Source organism: Lepidochelys kempii, chromosome 10 (assembly GCF_965140285.1).
Source record: "Lepidochelys kempii isolate rLepKem1 chromosome 10, rLepKem1.hap1, whole genome shotgun sequence".
In the NCBI taxonomy this organism is placed as follows: domain Eukaryota; kingdom Metazoa; phylum Chordata; order Testudines; family Cheloniidae; genus Lepidochelys; species Lepidochelys kempii.
In genome coordinates, this window is record NC_136389.1 from 30,591,566 (window position 1) to 30,618,313 (window position 26,748).

Below are 26,748 nucleotides of genomic sequence, written 5' to 3' on the forward strand. Positions count from 1 at the left end.
GACGCTGATGTATTTAGGAACACAGGACTTTCTGACAAGCCGCATGCAGGGACATTCTTCCTGGACCAGCACATTCCTATCTGTGGGATTTCTTTCAATGCCTACTGTGATTCCCAGGGAGCCAGCCTCCCCTTTGCTTCCCTGGCTCATGAAGCCATCCACCAGGCACCTGGACAGCAGCGAGGAAAGATGTAACTACCACCTGAACAGGGGCAGGGTGACCGTGGAGAGTGCCTTTGGCAGACTGTAGGGCCGGTGGAGATGCCTCATGAGTAGCCTGGATTTCAGTGAGCCAAATGGTCCTGTTGTTACCGCCGCATGTTGTGTTTTGCACAACACTTGGTAGTGGGATCCTCCCTCCATGTGGCATTTAGCTCCACATGATAGCAGCAGGTCTGGGAAATGGTACCAGACTTTTTGTCACTGTTCTTTGCCCTTTGATAAGCCTGATGTAGCTCCTTCTCCTTTGCCAAGCAGCAGGACTCATCCTGTCGTACCCCTGCGTCTGCATCTCCCTTGCAATATTGCAATAGACATCTTTATTCCTGTGAGAATCCCGCAGCTGGGTCTGCACTGCTCCTTCCCCCCCACAGGATGAAAACATCCAGGGCTGCAGAATGAGGTTGAGCTGGAGTTTTGCCTGGAACCGTATGTGTGCAGTAACAAAGGTGGGCTAGCACTAGCAGGAAAAGAGGTGTTTCCAAAACACACTGGGGGGCGGGGGGACTTCCAGGCACTGTGACTCCCGGGCAGCCGAATTCAAACATTTGACCAGTGGTCCCTGCCATGGGGACAGCAGTGGGATTGTTGCTGGAGGACTGCTTGTGGTAGTACCTGTTCTTCGGTATCCACGCAGGCATCATACTGGTAGAACGGTAGTGGCAGAGGGCTTGTGTTGCTTGGGAACTGGTCTAAATTCACCAGCAGACGGGCAGGGTTTTATTGGCAGGACTTGTAATTGAGAGTGGATGCAGGCAAGGCTGTCTGGCAAGGCAAGTTTTGCTGGCAAGACTTTGTAGTGTAGCCCAGGCCCTAGGGGAAGGGTGGTGGGAGCCAGGCAAGGAAGGGGTTAACAGCTGCACAACAAGGGAGAGCACCTGACCTGGAGAAATTGGGGAGGGCCAGTCTTTCAGGTGGGGCTTGTTGTACTGGGCTGGAGGGAGAGCTGTGGAGCCCAGCTGGCTGCAGGACACTGTGAGTTAAAGCCTTAGATCTAGAAGCTTTTCTTACCGTCCCCTGTCCTGCTTTCTCTCCTCTGGGTTTGGGCGGAGGGGGTCCTGGAAGGCTGTGGGTACCGGCCAGGCTGGGGAAGGAAGGCTGCCAGGGGGCCGCTCCCACATTCACCAGTGGTTGGAGGGAGGCACCTGGCCAATCCAAGCCCTGATAAACAGGTTGGTTATCTGTTAGCTGCCTGCCAAGAGCTCTTCGGGTGGCTGCATGTAGCTGTGGAAGATTGTCTGCAAAAATGTCTCCTGGGACCGCAGCTAATCCCCCCTTCTCCAGAACAGCAGCGCTGCAGCTGAGCTGTTGTGTGCGGTCCTCAAAGGCAGAGAGGAAAGCTCTATGCCCACGTGCATGGAAATGCAAGATCTGGATCCTCTGGGGTGGCAGGCCTGATTCAAGGGGTGGTAGTCCTCTGGGTTTGTACCAGCTGGGAGGATCCAAGCTCTTCGGGGAGTTAGGTCAGTAATTCTACACTTGGCCTACATGGTGCTAGGTGTTGTACATACACATAGTAAGAGCTAGGACTACCCCAAAGAGCTTACAATAGACAAACGGAGGGGAAACTGAGGCACAGAGCTACCAAGGGCCAGATTCACAAAGATACTTTGGCACCTAAAGTCTAACATTTTGGCGCTACTGAAATTCTCAAACACCACTGCCCCGCCACTGCCTGACCCCAGAGACACCCTAGGCCCCATGGGGTCCAAGTTTCTGCTAGTGGGCATGCACAATGCTGCCTAAATCCTGCTGCTACCACTAATGAGCTGCTCAGTGCCCCAGCAGAAGCTGCAGCCCAAACTCCATGGCCCTAGCCTGTCTCATCAGCAGGGCCCAATCCTGCAGACATGTTCTGAGCACACCTATGGCAGGAGGCCTGATGCGGGTTGCAGAGAGATGGAGGGGCAATGGAGTGCCCTGCTCAGCTTACCGGCTTCTGAGGATCCCATTCTTAGGTACCAAACTCTGCCCAGTCATTGTTTGGGGCACTTAACTTGGCATTGAGACTTCCCCTGGGTGCCCGGGGTCAGTTGTTGCCATGTCTATGTCAGGGGTCGGCAGCCTTTCAGAAGTGGTGTGCCAAGGCTTCATTTATTCACTGTAATTTAAGGTTTTGAGTGCCAGTAATACATTTTTATTTACATGGGCCAGCGGACGGAACCCCAGACGGGCAGTGGGCTGAGCGGGTCCAGCGGCCGGGACCCTAGACAGGCAGTGGGGGGTGGCGGACGGAAGCCCAGACCAGCAGTGGGCTGAGCCACTTGGCCCCTGCCAGCTGCAGTCCTGGCCACCAGCCCTGCTCAGCCCGCTGCTAGCCCGGGGTTCCATCCATCTGCTGGCAGCAGGCTGAGCGGGGCTGGCGGCTGGGACCCCAGGCTGGCAGCAGAGTGCCACTGTAAATCAGCTCGCGTGCTGCCTTTGGCACGTGTGCCATAGGTTGCCGACCCCTGGTCCATGTCTATTGTGAATCTGGCCCACAAGTGACTTGGCCAAGGTCACCCAGGGAGTCTGTGGCAGAGCCGGAATTGACCCCAAATCTCTGGCCAATACCTTAATTGCAATGCCATCCCTTCTCTCCACTCCCAACAGCCTCTCCAACCCCAGGTGGGAACGGTAGGAAAGGCTCCCCCTTCCAAGGACCAATCCAGTTTCCCCAACACAGTCTTTCGGTCGGGGAGGAAGACTGGAGCATCCCCATAAGGGCTAATGAAGATTGTGTCACTCCAGCCCGAACTGCAGATCTCTATCACTGTGTGAGGGGAGGAAAAAACTTTTAACACCCCCCCTCCCCTGCTCTCTGATCTCATTACTGAGGGAGACAAATGAGTTCTCAAAGCCACTCCAGTTCTGGCTGTGGCAGAGCTGTGGTCATCAGCTAACTGCCTTATGCAGCCTCGCTAATGGGGACTTGCTGGTCATTTCAGCTTGTTAAAATTATCTCCCCGTCATTGTGCATGCAATATGGTTACTTTGCTGGGGGCACAAGGGCTCACTGATTCCCTCTGTCATACTGTGGGGCCAGGAATGGTGCAATCTGCTGGAATCACGGGAACAAGGAGGAACGCTGAGAGCAGCTGGCAATGCACATGAAGGTCCGAGCTGGTCCCAGGGCTGGGACATGGGGATAAAAGCCATCCCTCCCTGCTGGTCAGACCGCTGTCCTGGGGGGCAGGTGCCAGCAGGTTTTAGTCTTTATTGGCTCAGGTTTGGAATGGCAAGAGGCAGGTTTATGGCTGCTACACAGCTATTTATAATGAACGCTCCTTTCCATCTGATTCATGGCCCATTGCCACCAGTTGAAGCAAAGTGGCCCTCGAGGTAAAAAGGCCTAAAATGAAAGCCGGGGAGTCTGACCCCGCCTATCTTTGCTGGAAACATGCTCTGAATCTTGCTTTTAAAATATCGGGGAGGGCCGCTGCCTTACTTTAATTTGAAATAATCTGTTTCAGCAGTGGGCCCAGCCTTTCCACAACCGGGGGCACCAAGGAGAGCACACTGGTTCTCCACAAAGTGCCAGGGAGCTAAGATGAAGGTCAGGAGTTCTGGGTTCAGTTCCTGGCTCTGCCACAGACTCCCTGTGTGACCTTGGCCAAGTCACTTTTGGTCTCTCATTGCCCCAGGTGGGTAGTGGGGGTGGGAATTTGGCCTTGGTTGGGTAGGATGTAAGCTGTCCGGGGCAGGACCCCTATCTTGGAGGGTGTGTGTGTGCAGTGCCCATTGGGGCAATTGTAATTTGTTTTCATCGTTAATATGGGAGGTTAATACAGGAAGCGCATGGAGGCAGGTATCTCAAAGCAGGAGAAACGGGCTTGGCTGGCTCTAATTCTGGGGGAATCTGTCTATGTGGGAGCCTTGGTATCTCATGCTTGGTAGAGGGCGTCAGTGTCTCCAGTTGTTGAGGAGCCCTCTCCTTCAGCACCCCCTACCCACGATCCTCCTGTCCCACCAGGGGGGAGAGTCCACCCATCCTTCAATGGCTCACATCATTACTTCTGGGGGCTGGCAGCGAGGCCCACTTTCCTGCCCTAGACAGTCTCGGGTCTCAGACAGGGCAACTCCTCCCCGATCCCCCAGCATGCAGCGGAGCTCGCTTTATCCCCGCTGGCCCGAAACGGGCAGCTTGGCAGAATCCTAGGCATCCTCGAACAGCCGAAGCCCTGGCTGGGTAGCGAGTGGGATGGACGCAGCGGCTGCCCCATGGGTTGGAGTGGAGCCTACCTGGGCTCACTTGCGTACCGTGAACGGTGATGCTCACCAAGCTGGAACTTCTCCCTCAGCTGTTTATCTAACTAAGGCTAAGGGCTTGCTACTCATTGCTAAATAGTCACTGACCTGAACCTCCACGCTGGCTCCTGGCCTGTCTCTGTTAGCTGGCTTGGAGGGATTGCAGAAAAACCACACATTCGCTGGGATGTACGTTTGACCTAATAATCTACCTGACTGGACTTCAGTGGAGCAGTGCTGCTTTACACCAGGGTCTAGTCCTATAATTTTATTTTCCGGTAACTGATACAAACTGTCAAGTGCTTGTCTGTCTGCTGCAGGAGTGAAATTCACATTGCTGGCAGCAACCTGCCTGCAGCAAACACTCGGCTTATCTCTGCACACAGCACAGCTGAGCTTGTGTCAGACTTTTTATTGGTAGAGGCATGGCTCAGTTGCTCCAAAGTCCCAGCCTGGATTCTCCCCAGGATATCTTGGCCATGCTGTGAGATAGTTTGTAGCCTCTTGCACCTCTTTTCATTGTTCATTATATCCCTGCCGTGTGCCGCTAGTGCATTCAGCATTATGAGCGTCTTGTAGAGATCTTCAAAGTAGCTTATTTTAGCCACCCAGCAGCCTTGAGGGTCAAGGCTCCTTTCTCAGCGCTCCGTGGAGCCTGGAAACCCTCGGAAGGAGAAGCAGTGTTCACTCCCTGCAGCAGTCAGAAAGCTGAGAGCCCTTCAGCATCACCTACAAGGACATATCCCTTGAGATGTATCGGTTTCTAGGCATTTGTTTAACCCTCTGCCTGTAGCTGCTTTTTCTTTTTGCCTCTAACCAGAAGTCCAGTTTTTCATTGTGATCTGGCCCCTCTGCACTACTCAGGGGGTGCAAAGAGGGTGGCCCCCTTCTGGTGGAGGGGAACTTTCTCCATCAAGCTCATAGAGCTACCACCTATGCCATCTGCCCCATACCCGCACGCCCACTAGTGCAGAGAGTGTGTCCGAGCTTTGCTATGCTGATCCTCCACTGCTGTAGGATCTTTTAGGAACCTTAAACCAGTGACATAAATTAGAGCAGCCCATAGGCTGCTGTAACTTGTGCCTGAGCTGAGCCCGGCCCAGATGGGCCCCCAGGATCACAGAGCAGCAGCTGGCTCCCTGTTGCCATCCTGCCCATCCCGCTGGGCTGAGCAGAGCTCAGATGGAGTGGAGAGCTTAGCCAAAGTCTGTTCCCCAAGAGAACATGCCAAAGAACTGGGGAGAAGGAAGCGTAATCTCTAGCCTTCACGCACTCAGCACCATCGGTTCCCGAAGCGCTGCACAAGTGCTGGAATTGGTTTGCTTTGGAGGGTGGCAGGGTCCCTCTCTGTGTCACAATCCGCCCCTCGCTGTGCCCCTCAGGGACGTGTGCCCAGGAGAGAACTCTAGGGAGCAAAGGAGGAGCCAAGCCTTTGAGTAGCAAATATGCCAATGCAAGGCAGTACTTGCCTGGTCGAACTTGTGCTTTCTCTGCCCCTCCCTCCCCAACCCCCATACGAACACTCCATCCAGCCCTGTCCTTGTGAACCACAACAGCCCCTGCTTCTGCTGTCCTGCTTCCCAGCCCCGTGTGGTTAATGCATCTGGGTCCGTATCTAGAGACTCCCACTACCCCCGTCCTGCCCCTTCCCCCAGCTGTGCTGCCAGTGCCCCTCAATCCTGACCGCAGCACCCCCTGCCATTCCAGTCCTCCCCGAGCCCAGCCAATGCACCTTCCTCTTCTCCTGCAGCTGCCCCTGCTCCATGGCACGTGTTGCACCAGGAGGGTTTTCAGTGCTTAAGTTGTGCCAGTTTGTAGCCCCGGCACCTCTGGGACTGGCAGTTCGTAGCCCTGGCACCTCTAGGCTTGCTGCATCAGTTATGAATATAAAAAAAATTCCTTGAGCCCCGGCACCTCTTTATTACAAATTAAACACTGAGGGTTTTATTGGGCCAACTTCTAATTCTTCCCTCATGGCCCTCTGAGTAGGGCATGCCCTGTGCCCTCCAGAGACGCCCCACAGTGGGCCATTTGTTATTGAAGGGTGAGAGTGAGCACCCTGGTCATGCACGGCCCCCCCGGGGCTCCTTGCCTGCTCCCAGTGGGGACTGGGAGGGCCCTGCAGAGGTGTGAGGGGAGGGCAGGCTTCCATGCCCTCCAGAGGCTGCATCTCCACCTCCCCTGAGTCAGAGAGAGGGAGCGGGAGACCAGCCCAGGGCCGAGCCCCTCCATCACCCTGCTGAGCCCCATCGGTAGCCTTCGCTGGGGCAGTGGTTTCCATATCCCATTAATGCTGCTGGAGTTTGGCCTCAGCTGGGCTTCCCAAACCTGCCATGGAGCAGTGGGGAGTCCGGGGGGCCTGACCTCACACAACACTAATCACTGGGGGCCCCAGTGGAGGAAAGTAGTTCCGGTGCCTCCCCAGCCAGTCAGCTGTCTTGCAGTGCCACTTCCTGGCTTCCCTGGGAACTACAGGGCGAATGCCGTGGTGAGAGAGCCCCACCGGTGTATCTGATGAGCTGCAGTTTTATGGGAAATAACAGGGCTTATTTTCATGTGTATGGGGGGGCGGCTCTCGGTCTCCAGGATCTATGGATGGAGCAAGTCTCTTCGCCTTGCCTTGGAAACTCCCCCGTGGCAGGGTCCCTCTCTGTGTCGCAATCCGCCCCTCTGTGCCCCAGTGACGTGTGCCCAGGAAAGAGCCCCACGCTGGTGGCGTGGTTGACAGATTGGCTATAGAGGGTTGTTACCAGCTGTCCCTGTGCCCCTGTTCATGGCTGTGTCCATAACCCAGCAGGGGCAGGGTGGCCTCGGTGCAGACATGTGGTGTCAAATTGTGGGGAGCTGGCGGCTGTGCGTGGGCTGGGGGAGGTGTCCAGAGGTTCTGCGGTGGCCCAAGGCACTCCCTGGAGACAGCCCCTGGCTTTGGAGGCAGAGGCTGCTGAGTGTGGCTCTCTGCATCAGACACGGCATTGGCAGGAGCACAGCAGCCACCTGGCACTAGGGCGTGGGACGCTGCACTAGCCGCTGGGGAGCAGGGCAGAGGGCCTCCAGGAGTGTCGCCCCAGGAGACCTCAGAGCTCCCTAACTCCCCAAAGGCCCAGTCCCAGGAGGGGTGTCATGCACACTGCCAGGCTGCGGAAAAGCATCCTGCCTCCTGCAGCGATTCAGTAGAAGAGGCCCATGCGGTGCTGGCAAAGGTGCCAGCCTGGAGCCCAGAGCTGCCTAGCTCCCCACCAAACTGCTACCAGCCCCTGCTGCAGAGGCCAGCTGTAAGGACCCACCTCTTGGGACAGGGTTGTTCAGGCCTTGTGGCCCACTTGGTCCTTGGCCTCTGGGAAGTGGAGAATAGGAACATGAAGACTTCTCCTCTGTAACTGGACTGAGCTCCCTCTGTGACTGCCAGACTCCTCCCACCAACCCCACTGGGCTAGGGGTGCTTTATGGGGCCTGCAGATGGTAGCAGCTTTCTGGCACAGATGGCCTGAGCTGGCCAAACTGATGCTCTAAATGGGAACTGTTCTCTGTCCAGAGAGCAATCCCGCAAACCATCCAGATGTTCAGCTGGCCCATGCTAGTACAGCTCCCTTGACTTGCTGAAGGCGTCTGTGGGTGGTGTGGCTCTGTCCTGGTCGGCAGCAGCCTGTAACCTTGGGTGCAGCTCCATTTCCGCACTCTGGTCTTGCCATCCTCTAGGAGGTCGCTGCTGGCCTTAGGATAAGGCAACAGCCTGGGCTCTGATGTCAGGGGAGTTGACAAGGGAGGGTGGGGAGTCACCCTGTATTTAATGTGCTTACACCAGCAGAGGGTGGGATCTGGGATCAATCGACCAGGGTATCTCTACTGCCCTTCCCCATGTGCCTTGTGGGCCTGAGCTCTACTCCCCGGTGAGATCGCTACACACCTCCTGCTCCACACCAAAGGGAGAAGGAGGGCCGAGTGAGAGGACTTTCCAGTTCAAAGCTCCCCTGGGATGAGGGGGATCCCAAGCCATCTTTCCATGCTGCTTCCCAACTTCTCTCTGCATGGTAGCGCTTCAGGAGTGCAGGACAAAGCCGACCCAGGCATTGGCTCGTAATGAGCAGGGCACTTGGCTGGTGCCACTTTCGTGAGCTCTCCCCCTCTGCATGAACACGGCCTGGGTATTCCTGTCAGCGAGCGGGGTGGGCAGCTGCTGCCTCTCCTGAGGAATGCACCGGAGCAAGACATCCCTCGCAAAGTGCGCTGCTGGGCAGCTACCAGGCCGTTCACCCCCACTGCAAACGGGGCCCTGGCTGAATCTCCTGAAAGTTCTTCCTGTTGGAAAGTTCTCACTTCTGCCAACAGGAGGCAATGTGATCTAAGTAGCAGTTCCCCCTGCTGTCCTTTGGCTTCCTGCGGCTGGTGCAGCTCCCATCCCCTGGAGCTGGGCGTGTTAACAGATACCAAGGGAGAAACCTGGCTTAATTCCTTCACCCTCCGACCCTTCCCAGGGGGACGGGGGAGGAGGGGAACGCAGTCTCAGTGACTTAGAGCCTGGTGGCCTTTGGAGCCCATGGAATAGGGCTTCACCAGCCATGGTTAATGGTGGGGCTGGCGTGCGGAGTGGCCAGGAGTTCCCCAGGATGATAAGAGTCCCTGGCTCCAGAGCCACAGTGCAGAAGCCTGGTGGGGTACTCGGTCAACAAGTCAGTGGGCTGTGCTGGCTTCCGGCCGGCGTGCTTCAGGGCTGTCACGCAGGCTCTTTCAACTGTATGGAGTCAACACCAGCGTGTTTTCCCCTTAAAGTTGATGGGGAGGGGGAATCACCAGAGATCATCTCAGAGAGGCCTTCCGGGCTTTTCCAGTCCAAGTTGGGGCTTCGGGGAACCTGCTCAGTTAGCATTTGGGGCCCAGGTATGGTTCTGTCCATACCGACCTTCACACTGCTGCTCTACCTCCTTGCTCACAGTGACGGAGCCTTCCTTCTCCTCAGCCCTGAGCCAGCCTGCCACTAGTCTGAGACTCTCCTGCGAACGGGATGATGAGCTCAACAGACTCTTCCTATCCAAACGGGAGTGTGCAGCCTCTGGTCCCTCTGATGCTGGGCCCTGAGCCGCTCCTTCCCCTCCTCTCTCAGTGCTCGATGTTTCCCTCTGCTCCTGGTCTCTGTTGCTGAGGGAACAAGACAAGAGGAAGGCGGGGATGGCATTAAATGCTTGCAGATGGGCTGGTCTGTTCTCTCCTAGCTGTGGGAATAGGGCCACTGACGCTCCGCCATTCAGCTTGGAGTGTAGGTGTGCTGGTAGTTTTCTTCTGCCCTGAGGGTAGGGGTGTATTTCAGCCCCAGGACCTGCAAAGGGGGAAGCGTTTGGGTTGAGCTGTGTGGAACCTACTAGCACACCTGGACCCGGGCAGGTGTCGCCTGGCTCTGGAGCTGGTTCTGAAGCTGCGATGACTAGATTGGCAATATGATCCAATGGGCTGGGAACCAGGAGACCTGGCTTCTAGTCCCACGTTGGCCAAATCACTTCCCCTCCCTGTGCCTCTGTTCCTGCGTCTGTAAAGTGAGGGCAATGATACGTGCCCATCATGGAGACCTACCGATGGGATAAAGGTCTAGATCTTCAAAGATAGCTCGGTGCCTAACTCCCATTGATTTGAGAACCTGGGCCTGTGCACGTATGGTCTGGGGTGGAAGCCATTGCTGACGCTGGTAGCTTCAGTGGAGTTGTCCCTCCGAGGTGCGGAGTCTGCAAGTCAAAGCAAAATGCAAATAGAATGAACCCAGACAAACGGCTGGTCCATCACCTCTCCCACTTCATTTGAGCCCTGCCCTGGGGCATCTCACATCTCTAGCTTTATCTAGACTTTTCAGCCTACCCCTCGTGCGTTAACATCAGGGATGGTTTTGCTATTGATTGGTAACTGGTTTCCTGCAGAGAAATCCTCTGCTATTGATGGGGCAGAAGGGGAAGGAGATCTTTAGCCAATGAGCCCCTATTTTCTCTTCTGTGTGAGAGGGGCATGTCTAGCTGGCCCTGCTCTTTGAGTGGCAGGAGCTATATAGGAAATTCCTGGCTGGCCTGTGCCGGCAGCTGGAGGAGAGACACCTCGTTCTGAGGCTGGCTTGTCTGGCCATTGGAAATGCTCCCTGCAGGCAGACAGATGGCTATGCTGGGGTTGTGTTGCCCAAGACAATCCTTCCTGGCCTTGATGCAGAGCCTTCCTCCTTTGAACAGGCGATCACGTGGGAGCATGAAGCAAAGGAATTGGGAATGAAGCACTGTTGGTAAAGAGGACAAATCTTCCCAGTCTGAAAGGTATTTGGTGACGGGCCATGGAAGGACAAAACAGGGCTGAAAATCAAAGCAGTCGGGGAAAGTGGCTCATTAAAAAGACTTTGCAGGATTCTCCCTTCCCTCAGTGAGGCCCAGACAATGGGCTGCAGCTTATGAGGCGAAAGACGCTGCCAACTCCACCTGGGATGGAAAAATCTGGCTGTGTTTCTGGCTCTTGCATCATGGCCAGTAGCAAACTGTCTGCAAAGAATTTTTGGGGGAAGATGCCCAAGGCTGAGTAAGGATCCAGCTTCCTGCTGGCTTGGTAAGGCTAGCAGGAGGAGCCATGGTTTAGTTAGGAAAGAAGCAGATGGGCCTTGAAAATAACCAGGGAAGAGTAAAGTCCAAACCACAGTTGCCCTCCCAGCGGAAGGCAGTGGGCATCTGTTGGGGCTGTAATGCTGGTGGAAAAAGCGAGGGTGGGATTGAGGAAATTTACTCTTCCTGGTCTTCAGACCTTGCCCCATTAATGGTCCTGCTCCTATCTGTGCGATAGCTGAGCTGAATTGCCCCTCCTCTCTGAGTCTATGTTCCTTTGTTGCACCCTCTTTCCAAACAGTCTCCCATCGGTGCAGGACTGCCTCTAACCTGTTTATCATTGAGAATTAGCTGCCGAACAAGATCAGTGACCAGAGACTGAGCGTCTATCTAGAAGTGGCATGTGAGCAGCCGATACGTGAGCTGTTCTGGCTGGGCTCGTGGGTCATGTGGTGTGTTGTTTACACCCTGTTCTCTGGTGCTGATACTCATGCTGGAGTCCGAAATCATCTGTCTGGGACTGTTTACTGATGTTTCTGCCAGAACGCTGGTTTGCTAGAAAGCTGGCAGGACGTAAATGCAAATGTGGCTGTGCAGCCAGCCAAAGCCAATGGGCATTTCTTTGGATTCGAATGAATATCCTGGGAAATGGTTAAAGACAGAAAGTCCTGGCACCCCTTAGAAGAAAAGGGTATGTTGTTCTGATCCCTGATACAAGATCTTCTGTCCCTTGTGACTGACCTTCCCTCTGCCGTTCTACCAACCACCCAAAATCTGCCTTAGAGGGAACACTGCCTAGTGTGGGTTTCCCCAGACTGCTCTTCCATCATGACGTGAAGAGAGGCCCCATCTTCTAGGAACTCAAATCAAAACTCCCCCCTGCTGTCCCTTGTCTCAGCCTAAACATACAGGTCCAAATCCTGCTCTTGATTGCATTACCATGGCTTGCTGCCAGGGCTAGAGTGGAATTCGCCTCACAAGCTGCAGTTCTTGCTGAGCGGGTGGCAGAGGCCAGGTTACCAGGCAGAGCTACTTCAGAGAGTGACTTGGGGGGTTGTCTGCTGCTCCATGGCAGGTGTCCCTGGGCCTCTCCTACACGCCCTCGGAGGACATCTGCTCTGCTACCTTACCCCGGCTCAGGTGGGGAAGCAGCGTCTGCGCTGAGAGAATGGGCTGCTTTGTTCCTGCCAACAAAAGCCACGGTGACCAGACAGGAATAGGGCTGAAGGCTGCAGTCCCATAGCAACCAGTGCTCCTGGCCATCCAGGGCTGGGCAGGCCCTATGCTAACGAAGGAGACTTAAATCCTGATCTATACTTTCCTGTTGATTGTGGGCTCTTTAAACGCTGTAAGTGTCCTTTGCAGAGACCACCAGAGAGCAGCGCAGCATTGCAGTGAGTTGTAATGAGGTGAAATATACAACTCGACCAGATGTAAACAGCACCTTGTCGGACAGACCCCACTTATTGAGAGAGGGACTGTGGTGCACATCGGTGCCCAGCAAAACCTACAGCCAGGGTTCGCTGACCCTTTAGCTTGGTAACAGAAGACTTCTCATGGACCCACCTCTGTCCCCCAGTGTTTCATGCTGAGACCACAGTTGCAGAGTCTGCTCACCTTACCCACCAAGCCATCCTCCTCACTCACTCAGATCCCTCCAATGATCTCTGTATCAGCTGCAAGGAGCAAGTCTCCTGTGCTTGAACAAATCCAAACAAGCAGCAAGTCATTCGTCCTCCTTGTGCTTCCTGGTTCCTCTACATCCACCTCCTAGGTCCTACCAAGATCTCACGTTCCCATGTAAGCTCCTTGGGGCGGAGACTGTCTGTATCATACGTACAGGGCCGAGCACACTGCTGGTGCTTAACAAATTAGAACCGTAGTCAGCCACAGCAAAAGGGAATGCTGCATCTGGCCAGAGGCCATGTTTCTGTGAGCGCCGTTGTACTGCTCTGGGGGTCCTTTGAGTCCTTGTTACTTCATCAATGCACAGCTGGCTGGGGCCTTCCCTACCTGCCCCCTCGCCCTTTCCTGGGGCATTAGCTGTGTTCTCACAGTCACATTCTCCAGTCTTTTCAGGCAAGAAAAAATCAAGTTAATTATCTATTGGATTAGAGGAGATGAGGATGGAGGGAAAACCAGGAAGCCCCCCAACAGAGCGCACTGCTGAGAACTGGCAGCTCATGAGATGAGTGTCCTGAAGACCTTCAAGGGCTTAGACACCTCTGGAGTTAACAAAAGGTTCTGGGTATCTGGGACTTCACCCTATCACAGGAGCAGGCTGGATTCATGACTACAGTGTGAGCCTGGAATCAGTGTGTTTGCTGAGCTGGGATGTGCTCAGGGAGAAGGTGGCCCAGCCAGCAGATCCGTTCGGGGGGGGGCAGGCCGTAGGAGGGCTCACAGCCTCCACTCGGAGGCAGAGCGGGGCATTGCTCTCCAGACAGAGCTTTCCTTGTATTCTGGGGGCAAGACCCTTTTAAATTGCAAGATGAAAGGTCATTTCAGATAGGAAACCCAGACTTTTTTGTGTACAAAAGGGTCAGTTTTGACAAGTTTGAAGCTTTTTCCCTCCCTACAAAAAGCCCCCGGTCCCACAGCTCCACTCCCCATGGAATGGGGCCTCACCTCCCCGCCCCAGTGCGGGAGGGGCCCCAGAATCCATTTAAGCCCCTGGCTGTTTACTTTCAGCTGAGCCGCTAGATTAAAAGGTGTCAAGCTGGGTAGTTTGGGGAAAGCCTCTGCAGGGGGATCTTGTGTTTGGAGAAGGGATTTCGCTGCCCCTCCCACATTGGCTGTGAACCCCCTCACCAACAGACGCTGCACAAGCCACAAGCCGGCAGGAGAGCTAACCCTTTCCCTGCCGGCCACACGCTCACTGTGCCTTTGCTGTAGCTCTGGGGAGCAGCGGGAGGCCGGCACTGATTCCTGCTTGCAGTAGCAGCCCTAGTTAGCCCAGCGTGGGCCATCTCACTTGAGCCCGGTGTGGAGTCGCGTGCTAGGGTCCCTGGCGGACCTGGCTAGGCTTCAGCTTTTTGTGGTCGAGGGCAATATTCCTTTGGCTAATCGAAGGGAGAGGGAGCCCTTCCGGGGCTCTGAGAGAGACCGGTCCACCGGCACAGAGAGAGAAGGAGAATGATGTGCCCGCCGGTAGGCCTGAGTTAGCACCACCTCCTTGAGCCAGCAACTCTCCAGAACTGCCCCACGCCGCAGATGTGGGGGCTGTCGGGCAGAAGAATCCAACCTGTCTGCTAGGTGCTCCGCTGGGAAGTGCGCTGCTGAGGCCCACCCAGGCAAAGCCAAGCCCCAGGAGCCCAGCAGATCCTGGAAGGGCGGCCGAGACCCAGTGAAGAAGAGCTACGCCCAAGGAGCCTAGTGGAGTGGAGTGATGCTGCGGAGCCCCCCCCGGCCACAGTGTAGCTGTGCCCAAGGAGCCTGGTAGAGCACAATCAATCCTATTTTGAGCACCTTCACAATCTACTGTGGGGGGAGCTTTGTTCGTGGGGGGAGCATGGAAGAATGCCCCTGCTGTTCCCCACCCCACTGCACCCCATGCTCTGTGCAGTGAGAGGCTAGTGGGGTGTTGTAAATCCCCAGGGAGTGGCAAAAGCTTGTCACCCCGACATCCCTCATTTCTGGTTTGCTGTCAGCTCCTGCAGCAGCTATGCTGGGAGGAGGATTCCCAAACTGCTGGTTACCCCAAAAATCCCCCTCCGGGATTCCAGAGAGGGGGATGTTGGGAATCCCTGATTAACATCTCTCTTCCCATGGCTGCCCCCAGGTCAGGCCCTGTAACTGATTCTGGCTCTGGGGCAGTAAGGCCAGTCCTACTCCAGTCTGGCTGCAGAGGATGGGCCCGAGCTGAGAACGGGTCCCTCCCTGATGGGGGTGGAGGAGGTCAAGAAACGCTAGGTGATCTTTGACCTGTGGGCTCTGGAGCTGGAAAATACCTGCCTTGTCGAGTCCAGCCGAGCCTGTCTTCTCTCTCCCTATTGCACCCGATCTCTGCTCCCCCTAAGCCCCTCTGGGACAGTGCACCGTGGGGGCCGATTCAACCTCGGAGACAGGGCGGCCTGTGTCCTCCGCTATCGGTTCAGGTGGGTGTGCGGCCCGCAATCGGTGCATTGTTGGCAGCCTCCCCAGGAAGGGCTCCAGGAGCTGACCCCCTGGGACGGCCGGGAACATGGGCAGACCGCGCCGGGAAGTGGGTGGGGCACCACCAGCCCCTATAGCCAGACTGGGCTGGGGGCAGCCATGGGTTGAGCTGGAGCAGAACTCACCCCCCCAGCCCCCACTGCTGGAGCGCTCTGCAGAGCCTCCCCCGCCCCTTCTCCCTCTCTCTGACTTTTCTGTGTGCCAAGAGCTGCTCTGACTCTGGGCCCCCCACCCCTCCTTTCTCTGGCTTTCTCCTCCTCTTTGCTTTCCCCTCCTCTCCTTGCACAGGGCAGGGACAGGCAATCCAGTGCAGCCAATGTGATCCCAGCAAGGGCTTAGCTGGGGGTGGGCTGTATGGTGCGGGGATGGGGGGGGGGGTCTGTCATTCTTTCTCTGGGCAAGGGGGAGGGGATCTTCTCTCTTCCCCTTTGCTCTCCTCCGCTGCCACTCGTCCCAGAGAGCAGAAGCCCTCTGGGTTCTGGAGGGGGCTGGCTGGCTTGGGGGTGGAAGGCAGTTGGGTCAGACTCCCCCCTTTTCCCTTCCCTAGAGTCTCTCCTCTCCCTCTGGCATGGCGAGGTTCTGCCCAAGCTAGAAGACGTGGAGGGGCATCCCAGGAGCAGAGCAGCACCCACCCACCCTGCTGTCAGGGTGAAGTGAGCCAGGATGTCCCAGCTGTCCGTCAACGATCACCTGGAGGGGATCCTCTCGGACTTCGAAGGTAGGGCTGGGATGGGGTGCCTGGGCTTTCGACGGCCGGCTCCTGCTTTGTCCAGGCTGGGCACCTTGTCCCACGCAGCATGAGCTACCTACCCGGCTTTGCTCTCTTACGTCCCATTTACCCGCCCGGAGCATACATGCTGTGCAGCACACACGAGCCGTGAGGCCAGCTGCCTCCCCGCTGGCAACAGCAGGCACAGCCGCTGAGCTTCACCCCCTCCTGCCAGTGGGGGGCTCCATCCTAGGTCCTTGCCCAAGGGCCTATGGAAACCAGGAAACAATGCCCAGGAGAAGTGACTCCTGGCGTGTGACATAAAACAATAGCCAGAGGAGGGGGGGAAAGGACTGCCCCAAGCCAGGCTGCTCTCTCTAGTTTTGGGAGCCCTGGCTCAAGCTTCCTTTGGGACTTGGACCCAACCTACACGAAGAGGAAATATGATAACACGTGTAAATGGCATTGATCGCACGCCTGGGCCGGGCCGGAACGGTGCCTGGGCCTTGTGTGTGCAGAATATAGTGTGCGTGTAGAGCAATGCACTTGTGTCAGGGAGCGTGCGTAGGTGTGGTGTATGCAGCACAGCTGTGTGGAGATGGGGGTGGGGGGGATGGCAGGGGGTTTGGTCTGGGATTTGAGGCTGTCTGGAGGCCTGAAAGCACTAAGCAGTGCTCAGGGGCCGGGCTGGCTCAGGCATTAGACTGAATGCAGGTAATTAAACCCAACCCGCAGTAGGAGTCAGATACAACTTGAGTTTGGAAAAGCTCTGGGTCTGGGGGGAAAGCCGGGGAGGCGGGGTTGGAGGGGGAGGCTCCTATAACCAGCTTGTGTCTGTCGAGACAGGAAGGGGAGCAGGGAAAAAGCTTCCAGTTACCAGCTGTTGCTGTGGCATTGATTCCGCTTCAGCATTTCACAGATTGTAATTAAGGAAGGGCTCTCGCCAGCCTGCAGAGTGCCTGCGAGGCAGGGCTCTTCTTGTTTAGATTACAAGGCAAATGTGCAGCCCAGCAAGCCCAAGAACAATCTCCCCTTTGAGAGCACACCCAGGGGCTGGGATTGGGGCCCAGGCCATCACCGAGCTGTCTGTAGTTTCTGTTCGAGGGGGCGGAGAAGGGGCCAGTGCATTGTGGGATTGGAAAAACTTGCCCCAAGCTTTTGAGCCCAGTGGCCAAGTGCTTTTGTAACTCTTGGGGTGATGTGGGGCTCGCTCAGTGCTCCGGGAGCAGCTTGTAAGGGGTTCATGGGGTGGGGGAGGGGGGGGGATTCTGCATGCTGCAGCAAACAGCAGCTCCAATCCTAAAAGCAATCTTGTAGCTGGCAGAGCTCTCGGGGGGAGAAAAGAGGTAAAAAGGGTGAAATATGAGCTTGCTTGTCTTTATTATCTGTATTAGGGTAGTACTCAGGGGCCCTGTTGCACTAGGTGCAACACAAAAATGTGGCCCAAAGAGCCTGCAATCTTGAGAGAAAAATTATGGGAGAAAGGAAGGACTGTTATCCCCTGCTTTGGGGAAACTGAGGCACCAAGACTAATCCCAAAGTCACCCAGGGAGACTGGGGCAGAGCTGGGAGCTGCCAGTAAATGGGAGCCAGTTAGCTCCTAAGGGCTCGTCTACATGGGAAAGTTATACTGGCATAAGGTAGGGTGTGAATTTCAACCAGTGTGATATCAGTGTAGCCCCTGTCCCATGTGTACAAGCTGTGCTACAAACCTCTGCGGGCACAACTGTGTAGTCAGGGGGGTGAAGAGGTGACAGAGCTGTCCCAGCAAAAGCCCCGAGTGTAGTGTCCTGACACCACTGCCAGTGCCCTGTGACCTGCCCCCCTTTCAGCTGGGTCCATGCCAGGATCGCTGGGCCAGTGCAGTGGTGTAGTTACACTGGCCCAGCCCTCCTAGGGGAGACCTGGCTCCTCCTGGTCCAGGAGGGCCTTGTTTGGTGGAGCTTGTGTCCCTTGGGAAGTGGTTTAAACCGTGCTGGAAGAAGCCATTCTTAGTCTGGAACAAGAGTGGCCCCGGGGGGTTTATTCCGGGAGAACTAGAGTGGTTCAGTGATAATGGTGTAACCGGAAAAGTCTCCCGTGTAGACAAGCTCTAAGCAGAATCGGTGCAAATCGCTGGACTGCAGCATCTCAGCACCTCCTCACTAGGTCAGGACCAGCCTTTGCACTTTCCTTTTGCTGCCGCCTCCTAGGGGCAGGGACTGGGGCAGTGGCAGATGCAGAAGGCACGGATAGCGGGGGCAGGGGAATGCCACTCCTGCAGAGAATACCCCGGGGAGGAGAGAAAACAGGGCCTAGGACTCCCACTGGTGCCCTTCCCCTACAAGAAACGGAAACTGCCCCCTTCTTATCAGTTCTCTGTTGCTCCCTCTGGCTCTCATGGAAATTCTGAGGATGCAGGAGGTGGAAGAGAAAGCGGGATCCATCCTGAGTCAGGGGTGTGGGAGTTTCACACCACTGCCCCCTCTGGACGGGGATCTGCAGCATCCTACAGGTTCCCTCTGTGCTCTTGGAGAGGATCCAAGGCTGTGCTGCTGAGGGATGAGCCAGGGAACTTCGTTCACAGAGCAGCATTGCTAGTCCACAGGAGAAGCCACTGAGCTGAAAGCAAAGCTTCTTCCTTCCCTTCAGCTCTGCTTTGTTTGGGGGGATGTGGGGGGCTGGTCTCTAAGATCTGACAGTCCCTGGCCACCAATCTGCTCCTAAGAGTGGTGAGGGAACCTGAGAATCAGGAGCCCTTGGTTTGATTTCTGGCTCTGTCCCTGACCCTAGGCAAGTGACTTAGGGCTTCTTTCCATGGGGCAATTGTCTGGAGTGACTATTCCAGAATAGCTCCCCGTGGGGACACTGTTCCTAAATAAAGGTCACTGCCCTCTGGAATAATTAGTGCTCTTTGGAAGCTGAGTAATTACTCTGAAACAAAATCATTTTTATTCTGGAACAGAGGGACCCCATGGGCAGCTATTCCAGGAGAGCTGGCCTGAGCAACTTCCCCCTGTGGACAAGCGCTTGGTGTCTCTGTAAAATGGGGATGCTGATGCTGATTTACCTACCTCATGGGGGTACCGGCTTAATCCACTGGTGTTTGTAATGTGCTTTGAGATTCGTACGTAGGAGGCGCAAAAGCAGTGCCACGCTTTCCCCCACGGTCTCGCTTTCTTGCAGAGGGTTGTTGCTGTGTTTGCAGATGCTGGGAACATTCTAGGAGACAATTCACAGCAGGGTTGCCAGTGCACAATTTCCAGCATGAGTCCTGTGATATTTGGGGATGATCTTAAGGCTCCAGCTCCTGGGGTCAGGTTAATATGGGAGGTTTCAGAGTAGCAGCCGTGTTAGTCTGTATTCACAAAAAGAAAAGGAGGACTTGTGGCACCTTAGAGACTAACCAATTTATTTGAGCATAAGCTTCCATGAATGCATCCGATGAAGTGAGCTGTAGCTCACGAAAGCTCATGCTCAAATAAATTGGTTAGTCTCTAAGGTGCCACAAGTCCTCCTTTTCTTTTTTTGTTAATATGTGAGACTCTCGACTTCTGTTTCTTTGAAGACAGTTTCTGACCCTTCTGGTTAGAGAGAAAAGCGAGGAGCAGCTAGTGCAGTCTGTACAGTGCTCCATGGGGTGAGCACTGTAGTACCTAATCTCTTTGGGATAGGTGTCCAAAGAGGGGTTGGAGGCTGGCACCTATGGGGCTGACAGTGAGGTCCCTGGCAGTTCAGGTGGTGTCCAGTGCCTCTCCTCCTTGGGTCCCCAAAGTCCCTCCCCTGGTGGGGATCACATGACCTGGCCTTGCTGAGGGTGGAAATGGAGCATCAGGCTGGAGGGGTTGTATCTGCTTGGCCCCTGCAGGCAGCCAGTGGGTGGGAGGTGGAGGATTTCCCCCCTCTAATTATCCTTCGCTCTTTCCTGGAGCCAGTGGCCTCTGGGATCCTGGAGGTGGCTTGGGAGTGAGGCAGGGCAGGTAGGATCAGAAAGTAACCTGATGCCAGGCTCCTGGAAGGCCGCAGCCTGTTATTGCCTGGAAAAGAATGTGCATACCTAAGATGGCCTGTATTAACCCTTCTGCTCCCAGGGAGCCCCTAGCCCAGAGGGACATGGTCCTGCCATGGGCATCTGGTAATGGGTACAGATTGCCGTCTGGGCCCAGCTCAGCGTGGCAGGATTGGTCCAATCTCTGCTAATAATGCAAAGTAAGCAGTACCCAGAGGTAGAGCCCAGGTTACAAGCTCTCTCCTGTCCCCCATACCTTCATCTCCTGCCACCCTCCACCTCCTCCTCTCTTCCCCCTTCCTCACCATGTGTCTTCATCCCCATTCCTCACCCCTTTCCTCTCCAGCCTTCCGATTCATGCCATTGACCTCATGCTCCCCTGCCCACAGCCCTAACCTTTGACCCTTGCTCTTTGCTGGCCCTGCTGCCCCTGCCAAGGTGCCATGGCGGCTCCTTCCCCAGCCCGCTCATTAATTGCTGCGGGACTCTGATCTCTTCTGTCCTTGCGTGTGCAATGCTGCCCGCTAGTCTGCTGAGTGCGCAGGCTCGCCTCTGCCTCCTGGAGAACTATCCGCGCGGGCATCGCTTAGAGCAACGTAACATTTTGCTCCTCTGTCGGAAGTCGGAAGCTCTCCGAGCGCTGTGTACACACTGGCTAGGTCTCCTGCTATCCCTCTGGGAGGGGAAAGTAGTGTGTCCTTACTTCACCCCTGGGGAAAGTGAGGCACAGAGAGGCCAAAGATGACACCACAAGTCTGAGCCAGGAAGAGAGGAGAGCTCCCCATGCCTGCCGATCCATGGTGATCACCACTGGACCATGCTGTGGGTCAGTGGCCTGGGTACAGACTGTGCCCGTGGGCTCCATATGTGCTATATCCCTCGTGTGTGTGTGTACTTGGGACTGGTTTTAGCCTGTGGGCTCACCCTGCTCCCTGAAGTTCTATTGGAAGGTGTCCCAACCCCACCCCATCCCCTCCGCATTTGATTCCTCACATGATGCAGCCTCATCAAGTACTGACCCGATCCCCGTATGCCACGGTACCAAAAGCTTTCCGTGCACTCAGGCCTTTTTGAAGAAGGCAGCAGCATGGCCTAGTCTGTCGATCAAGGGGTGGAGCTGGGAGAACTGAGTTCTATTTCTCACCCTGCCACTTTCCAGCTATGTGACTTTGGCTGAGTCCCTTTACCCCTCACTGTATCTGTTACATCGTTTGTTATATGTGAATAATGAAGGTTGCTCACCTTTAATGCAGGGCTTTGCAATCCTCCACTGAAAGGTGTCCACAAGAGCAAAACATTAATACTTCATGTCATTCGTTGCCTGGGGAGTTTCTGGTTATGTACAACCCAGTCCTAGCTCTGGTGGATCTGTGGGTGCAGAGGACATGCGTAAAGCCAGCCCTGAGGGTGCTGCATGCCCCCAGTGAATTGAAGGAGATATGTGAGTGCCCCATGTCCTGGGTCTGTGAAGCTGTAGAATCCCATAGGATGCCTGGAAAAGGGGGCAAGCCATCCACCTGCTGACCCTGATAAATCCCTGCCCTGCTAGAGAGCGTGTAATAAATGAGCTGGATCCGCGGGCCCCTGACCTCAGTTGTGCACTGGGTGGAGCTAACGGAAGTTGACAGACCAGGTTCTCCAGGGCTGAGAGCAAAGAGTGACCACGACAAGGGAATTAATGTCAGGTGCCCACCTCTGGGCTGGCTGGGGAGCATATCTCCTGCAGGGGGAGGCCTCCTGCCCCATCTCTACTCCACTGCTGGAAGACTTCCTCCTGGTGTACACCCCGCACCAGCTTGGCTCTTTAGGGCTGGCCAGGATTGGACATGACCTAAGTAGAGGTGGACCCACGAGTTAACCATAGGGGTTTAGCACGTTCTCCCTCCCCCAGTGCTGCTGCTCAGAGAGGGGCCTCTTCGTAGCAGGTATGCAGGGTGTCTCTGCTGTCCTTGTTCTTACCACAGCTGGCCAGCAGGGCAGCACCCAGCCGGGCCATAGAGGAAAAGGCCGAGGTGGGGAGCTCGGACGCAGCTTGGTAGTACTGTGCAGCGGAACACCAGGCCAGCCTCCAAGCAGCGCCCAGGGGAGTTCACTGACATCCCTGTTAACACAGCGCACCTCAGAGGCTGTGAAATAACAGATAAGGCGCGGAGAGGTGGGAATTTGGGCCTGTAAAGGGGCAGCCAGTAGCAGGTGTGGCTGGGTGGAAAGCGGAGGAGAACTGGGGTCTGCAATGAGGGGTGGATCACCTCATTCTGACAGCACAGCAACCAGGAACCTCTGCCAGCTGCGTGAGCTTTGCTATGCTACAGCACCGTGTGTGGGGACCTCCAACCCTGAGGCACAACTGCATTGTCTCCTCTTAGAGCAATTCTAGCCTTAAGCTACAACAGCGTCCCCTCGGACATACTGAATGCATTCAGGGCCGGCCACCTTGCAATACCAGTGTATCACCTTCCCTATAGCCCATCCCCAAGGCATGACTGCATCGTCTCCGCCCTAGCACTCAGGAACCCTCTGCACCCAGAGATCTGCCTGCTTCACCTGCCCTCTATCGCAGGACGGCATCTGCTGTGCTGGGACCTAATCTGCATCACCTCTGCTCTACTATAGCCCTCCCCGGGCTCTGCATGGCTTCCTGCTGGAAATGCTGTTCGCTTCTGACTCAGCAACATCGGTCATAGATGCTCCTTCTACCGTGATGGTGGCTTTAGTTTGGTCCTTCTGTTAGGATCCCAAAAGTCCCTCTCCCCTCCTCTTCCGCAGAAAGAGCAAGTATTCTAACCAGGGTTCATGTACGGAGCACACAGCTGCAAGAGCCTCTGCGCTTCAGAGCCATGATCACCCCCAGGCAGATCTCCCTTCTATACCGCCAATAATCATTATTTCCAAGCCTCCAGCCATTTCAGGGAGCAGCACCCGGGTCTTGGAGGACCTCTGGTGGCGGAACAGCTGTCCTAGTGGTTCAGAGCGGAACTCAGGAGGGGGAGGAGATGAGTCTAATTTCTGTCTTCCCCCAGGAGATCATAGTCCTTCAAGCCAGGGTTATGGTCTGTGTCCAAGCACTGAGGTGCTCAATGAACCAACACTGTGTTCCCAGCCCCTTCTGGGGAACAGCTGATCAGAATACTGTTGGGTTTCTCTAGCACCGCTTGCCTTCCAGATATCCCATCTGTTGGGGTTTCTCGAGCACCGTGCCTGGGAGCGGGGCTGAGGGCGAAGCCATGTAGGCAGTCGTCGCAGCTCCGCTGTGTTCAGCACATGCTGGCATGCAGCATTGGACGGGAGAAGATGTGTTATTGGAGGCTGGCTGACTCTGATAAGCATTAATATGAGCTGGCACCGGTCATCTCCTAAGTCACTGATCAGCTGTGCACAGGTTAGCAGTAAGGGGAATTACATTTCAGGGGCCTGTGTGAAATGAACTGGTGGTTCAGGCTGGTTCCTTGTCCAAAGGTGGCCACATCATGATAACCACCCTGGCACCCTTGTGGGCATTCTCTGTGCCTGCAAGTGTTGCCAGCAGATCAGACTTGAGACTCATTGGCATGGCACTGTCAGGGGAAGGAGACTGCCCTATGTCACTCCAAGTTTTGGCATCTGGAGACCTACTAGAGTAGGCAGAAGAGACTTCAGTGTAAAATCTCATGCAGGGGGACTAGCCCCTCTAATAAAGCAGCAGTTGCCTGAGCATGGGTGAATGGTGAAAGGTGAAACAACCGAAGGTTTGGAAGCCGATTGAAATGATTCTCTGAGCTGTGTGAGTCTGCAGAACTGGGCTGTCGGTTTCAGGAGCACAGACTTCCTGCTACTGCTTGCTCCATGTACCATGGGTGAAATCCTGCCCCACTGAAATCAACAGCAAAACTCCCCTTGACTTCCTCGGGGCCAGGATTTCACCCCGTGTGAAGAGCCTTCCTTCCCCTGTCTTACAAGTTCTGCAGCTGCCCTAGCTGGAATGGGAGGGCAGGGGCCTTGGTCAGGCAGCTTCTCATGCGTGGGTGGTTTCAAGGGGAAACCCCTCTCGCTTCCATCCTTCTGAGTTTAGTCTCCTCTGGTTTCCTAGGACCCTCTGAGAGTCAGGGGCTGGGGAGGTGAAGGGTGAACCCCCTTTCCCACACCTGTCTGCATCTCTGGGCATTATTATGCCTTATTTGGCAGCTAGCATGAACCATCACACAGCATTGAACCTGGAGGGTTCTCAGGGAGGGCACTCTGTCCCCTTGCTCCGAGTGGGTACACAGCATGACGCCAGGATGGGGGCTGGCAGTGCACCTGCCCCTCTTGCCCAGCTAGGGTGACCAAATGTCCTGATTTTATAAGGACGGTCCCAATTTTTGGGTCTTTTTCTTATATAGGCTCCTTCCCTCCTCCCCCCCCACCCTCATCTTTCACACTTGCTGTCTGGTCACCCTATGCACAGCTGGGAATCCTGGGGCACAACCTCACCAAGCCCCATGGGTCCATGGTTTGCCAAGATCTTCACAGACTGTCCAGCTGGGGAAGAGGTTGGATCTCCTTTGTAACCCATGGCACCATGCTTTTGTCCCATGATTCCCTGCTTTGCATTATCCATTACAGGACTGGAGGAGGTCACGCTTGCCCAGCTTATACCAGTGCCTGGGCCTTGTGCTGAGCATCGGGGGAGAGCCTGGGAGGAGCGCAAGACCCAGTTCTAGTGAATCCTCTAAAGTGCTGCTCCAGATCAATGACACTAGTTCAGAGTGTGGAGCCAGGAGCACTGCCCCATGCTCACCCACCACCCAGTCTTCCCTTGCTGGGCTTGAACACAGGCCTCCTGCAGCTTGGCCCTTCACAGGAAGGAGGCCCAGGCCCCAGCGCTTTGAAACCTTTTAAGTCAGTGGGAGCTTTGCCATGTGGGCACAGATAGCGCTAAATCCAGCACGTGGTTTGACACAGTAATGCGGATAGTGACCAATACCAGCAAGCAGAGCCATCTGGGCCCTTCCGAGGGTCAGTCACTGCCTGTGCTCCCTCACCCCTGCAAGGCTGAGAATGGGGCTATTGGCAGATCTGTGGGAAGGGAGAAATGAGAGCCAAAGAGCCCTTTGGTCTAATCACAGAAACAGCTCAACACCCCAGAGGTGTGTGAAGTGGGGCGCGGGAGAGGGGAATGGGGAATAGCAAATGGCAAGCAATATGCTGTGGAGTGCTGAGATCAGGGCACCAAATGGATCTGTGCTCAGCAGAGCATGTGTGTGTTTTGGAGGATGGGGGGAGAGCTGATGAGCCTGTATCTCGGGGAGGCCCCCTCGGAGCAGCTCCATTTGGCGTCGTGGGAGGCTGAGGCTTGGCTAATGTGTTTCCTGACCAGATGTGTTTACGAAGGGGTTCCAGCTGTGCGTGCCCACAGCAGTTTGTCTGCCAAGACGGAGACAACCCTGTGACCAGCGCCTTGGGCTGATCATCACACTCTTTACCATGCAAGTGTCCCGAAGGGCCTTGATTCTGATCTGAAGGGAATCGCCCTCTTCTGCGAGAGATTGGAATTCAGCCCCCTGCCCTGTTTTTCTGATGACGTGCAATGACTGCAAATAACCTCCCCCTCGCAGCTATTCTAACAAGAAGTTTAAGGCTAGCAGACATCTTCCAGCCCTCCCAAATCTCCAGCATCTCAGTGCCTTCAGCTGTTAAACAATCAGGATGTTTTCTCTAGCCCTCTGGCAGCGAGGGAGAATGTCCTTTGGGGAGGGAAGGGATTTACCTGCCAACCGATTCTCCAATTTTCACAACACTCAAAGAATTAAAAATGAACAGCAGGTTTGCTGGGGCAGTCGGAGAGGATGTAAATCCATGTCTTGCCTGTGAAAGAATGAGCTAACTTTAGGATAATAACTGTCTCTCTCAATAGCAGAGCAGCCTCCGGAGGCTCAATATAAGCATGTGTCCATTATTCTTATTATTACTTTCTATTCACGAGCACCTAATGCGCTCAGCTAGGATCACACCGCCTTTGTGCTAGGCACTGTCCAAACACACAGCAGAAGACGGTCCCTGCCTCAAAAAAGTTACTGTCTAAAAACAACACAGATGACCAGATATAGACATCAAATAGTGTTTTTTTTCAGAATACAAAAGTTGTAAGTTACAATTGGAATTGGCTGGAGAGCAGAATGTTAATTTCACAAAAAAGAAATCTTTGCGATTGGTTTCATTCCAAACCAGAATGAAAGGGCAAGAGTTGGACACTGTCCATGCAATAACAATTTGAGTGTTTCCGATCTAATCCTGTTGACAGGAAAATGTCGACATTTTAAAAATCAAAACAAACTACATTTTTCAAGGGCGTGAGAGCAAGTGGGGGGTTTCTATTTTTCTTGCTGTTGCGGAAAAGGAGAATTGCAAAGAAATTTAATGTTTTCACAAAACAGTCTGCATTCTTTGAAATGCCCCTTTTTGTCAAAATTCGCTGTCTCTGGAAATATTTCGCCCAGTTCTGGTTGCAATGTCTCCTGACTTTGCTCTTCACATAACAGCCTCCAGCATCTCCTCCATCAGCTGTCCTAGCCAGTGTCCTCTGCCATGATGCACCCTCAATGCCCTACTTCCACTCTACTCCAAGAGGAAATAGTAAGCCCCTGCCTTTAGTGGCCCTCATGTCAGTTACAGTCCAATAGCTCCTGGGTGGAGCAGGTCATCTTAGCCACATCTGCTGAGTTGTTCCCAGACCACGCTGCTTTTAGGGACGTGAGCAAGCACAGTCCCCGTGTGGATATAGATCTCTGTCCATTAGGTCAGAACAGCTCACCTTCCTGGGCATCAAGCAGAGTAGGAAACCAAGCAGGGTGTCGCTTCCCATGGGCAGTGCAAATCATGAGAAAATGCTCCGGGCCATCGCTAAGGAAGTGGTAGTTGTGGTTCTCCTCTGTGGT

At 55.0% G+C, this 26,748-nt stretch overlaps 1 protein-coding gene across 2 annotated transcripts in view; it reads left to right on the forward strand.

Annotated features, from left to right (window-relative positions):
- Positions 1–1,163: 1,163 nt before the first annotated feature.
- The window catches only part of SEPTIN12 (septin 12), an 82,903-nt gene continuing 57,318 nt past the window's right edge, over positions 1,164–26,748 (forward strand). Inside the window, exon 1 of one of the 2 annotated variants that reach the window (XM_073362595.2) lies at positions 1,164–1,194. Coding sequence is in view for 1 of the 2 variants with exons in the window: in XM_073362594.2 (XP_073218695.2) it covers positions 15,822–15,876 (55 nt within the window). In the remaining variant the exon portion in view is untranslated. Of the gene's footprint in view, positions 1,195–15,606; positions 15,877–26,748 lie in introns of those variants that run through there. The other variant, XM_073362594.2, reaches the window with a different exon arrangement.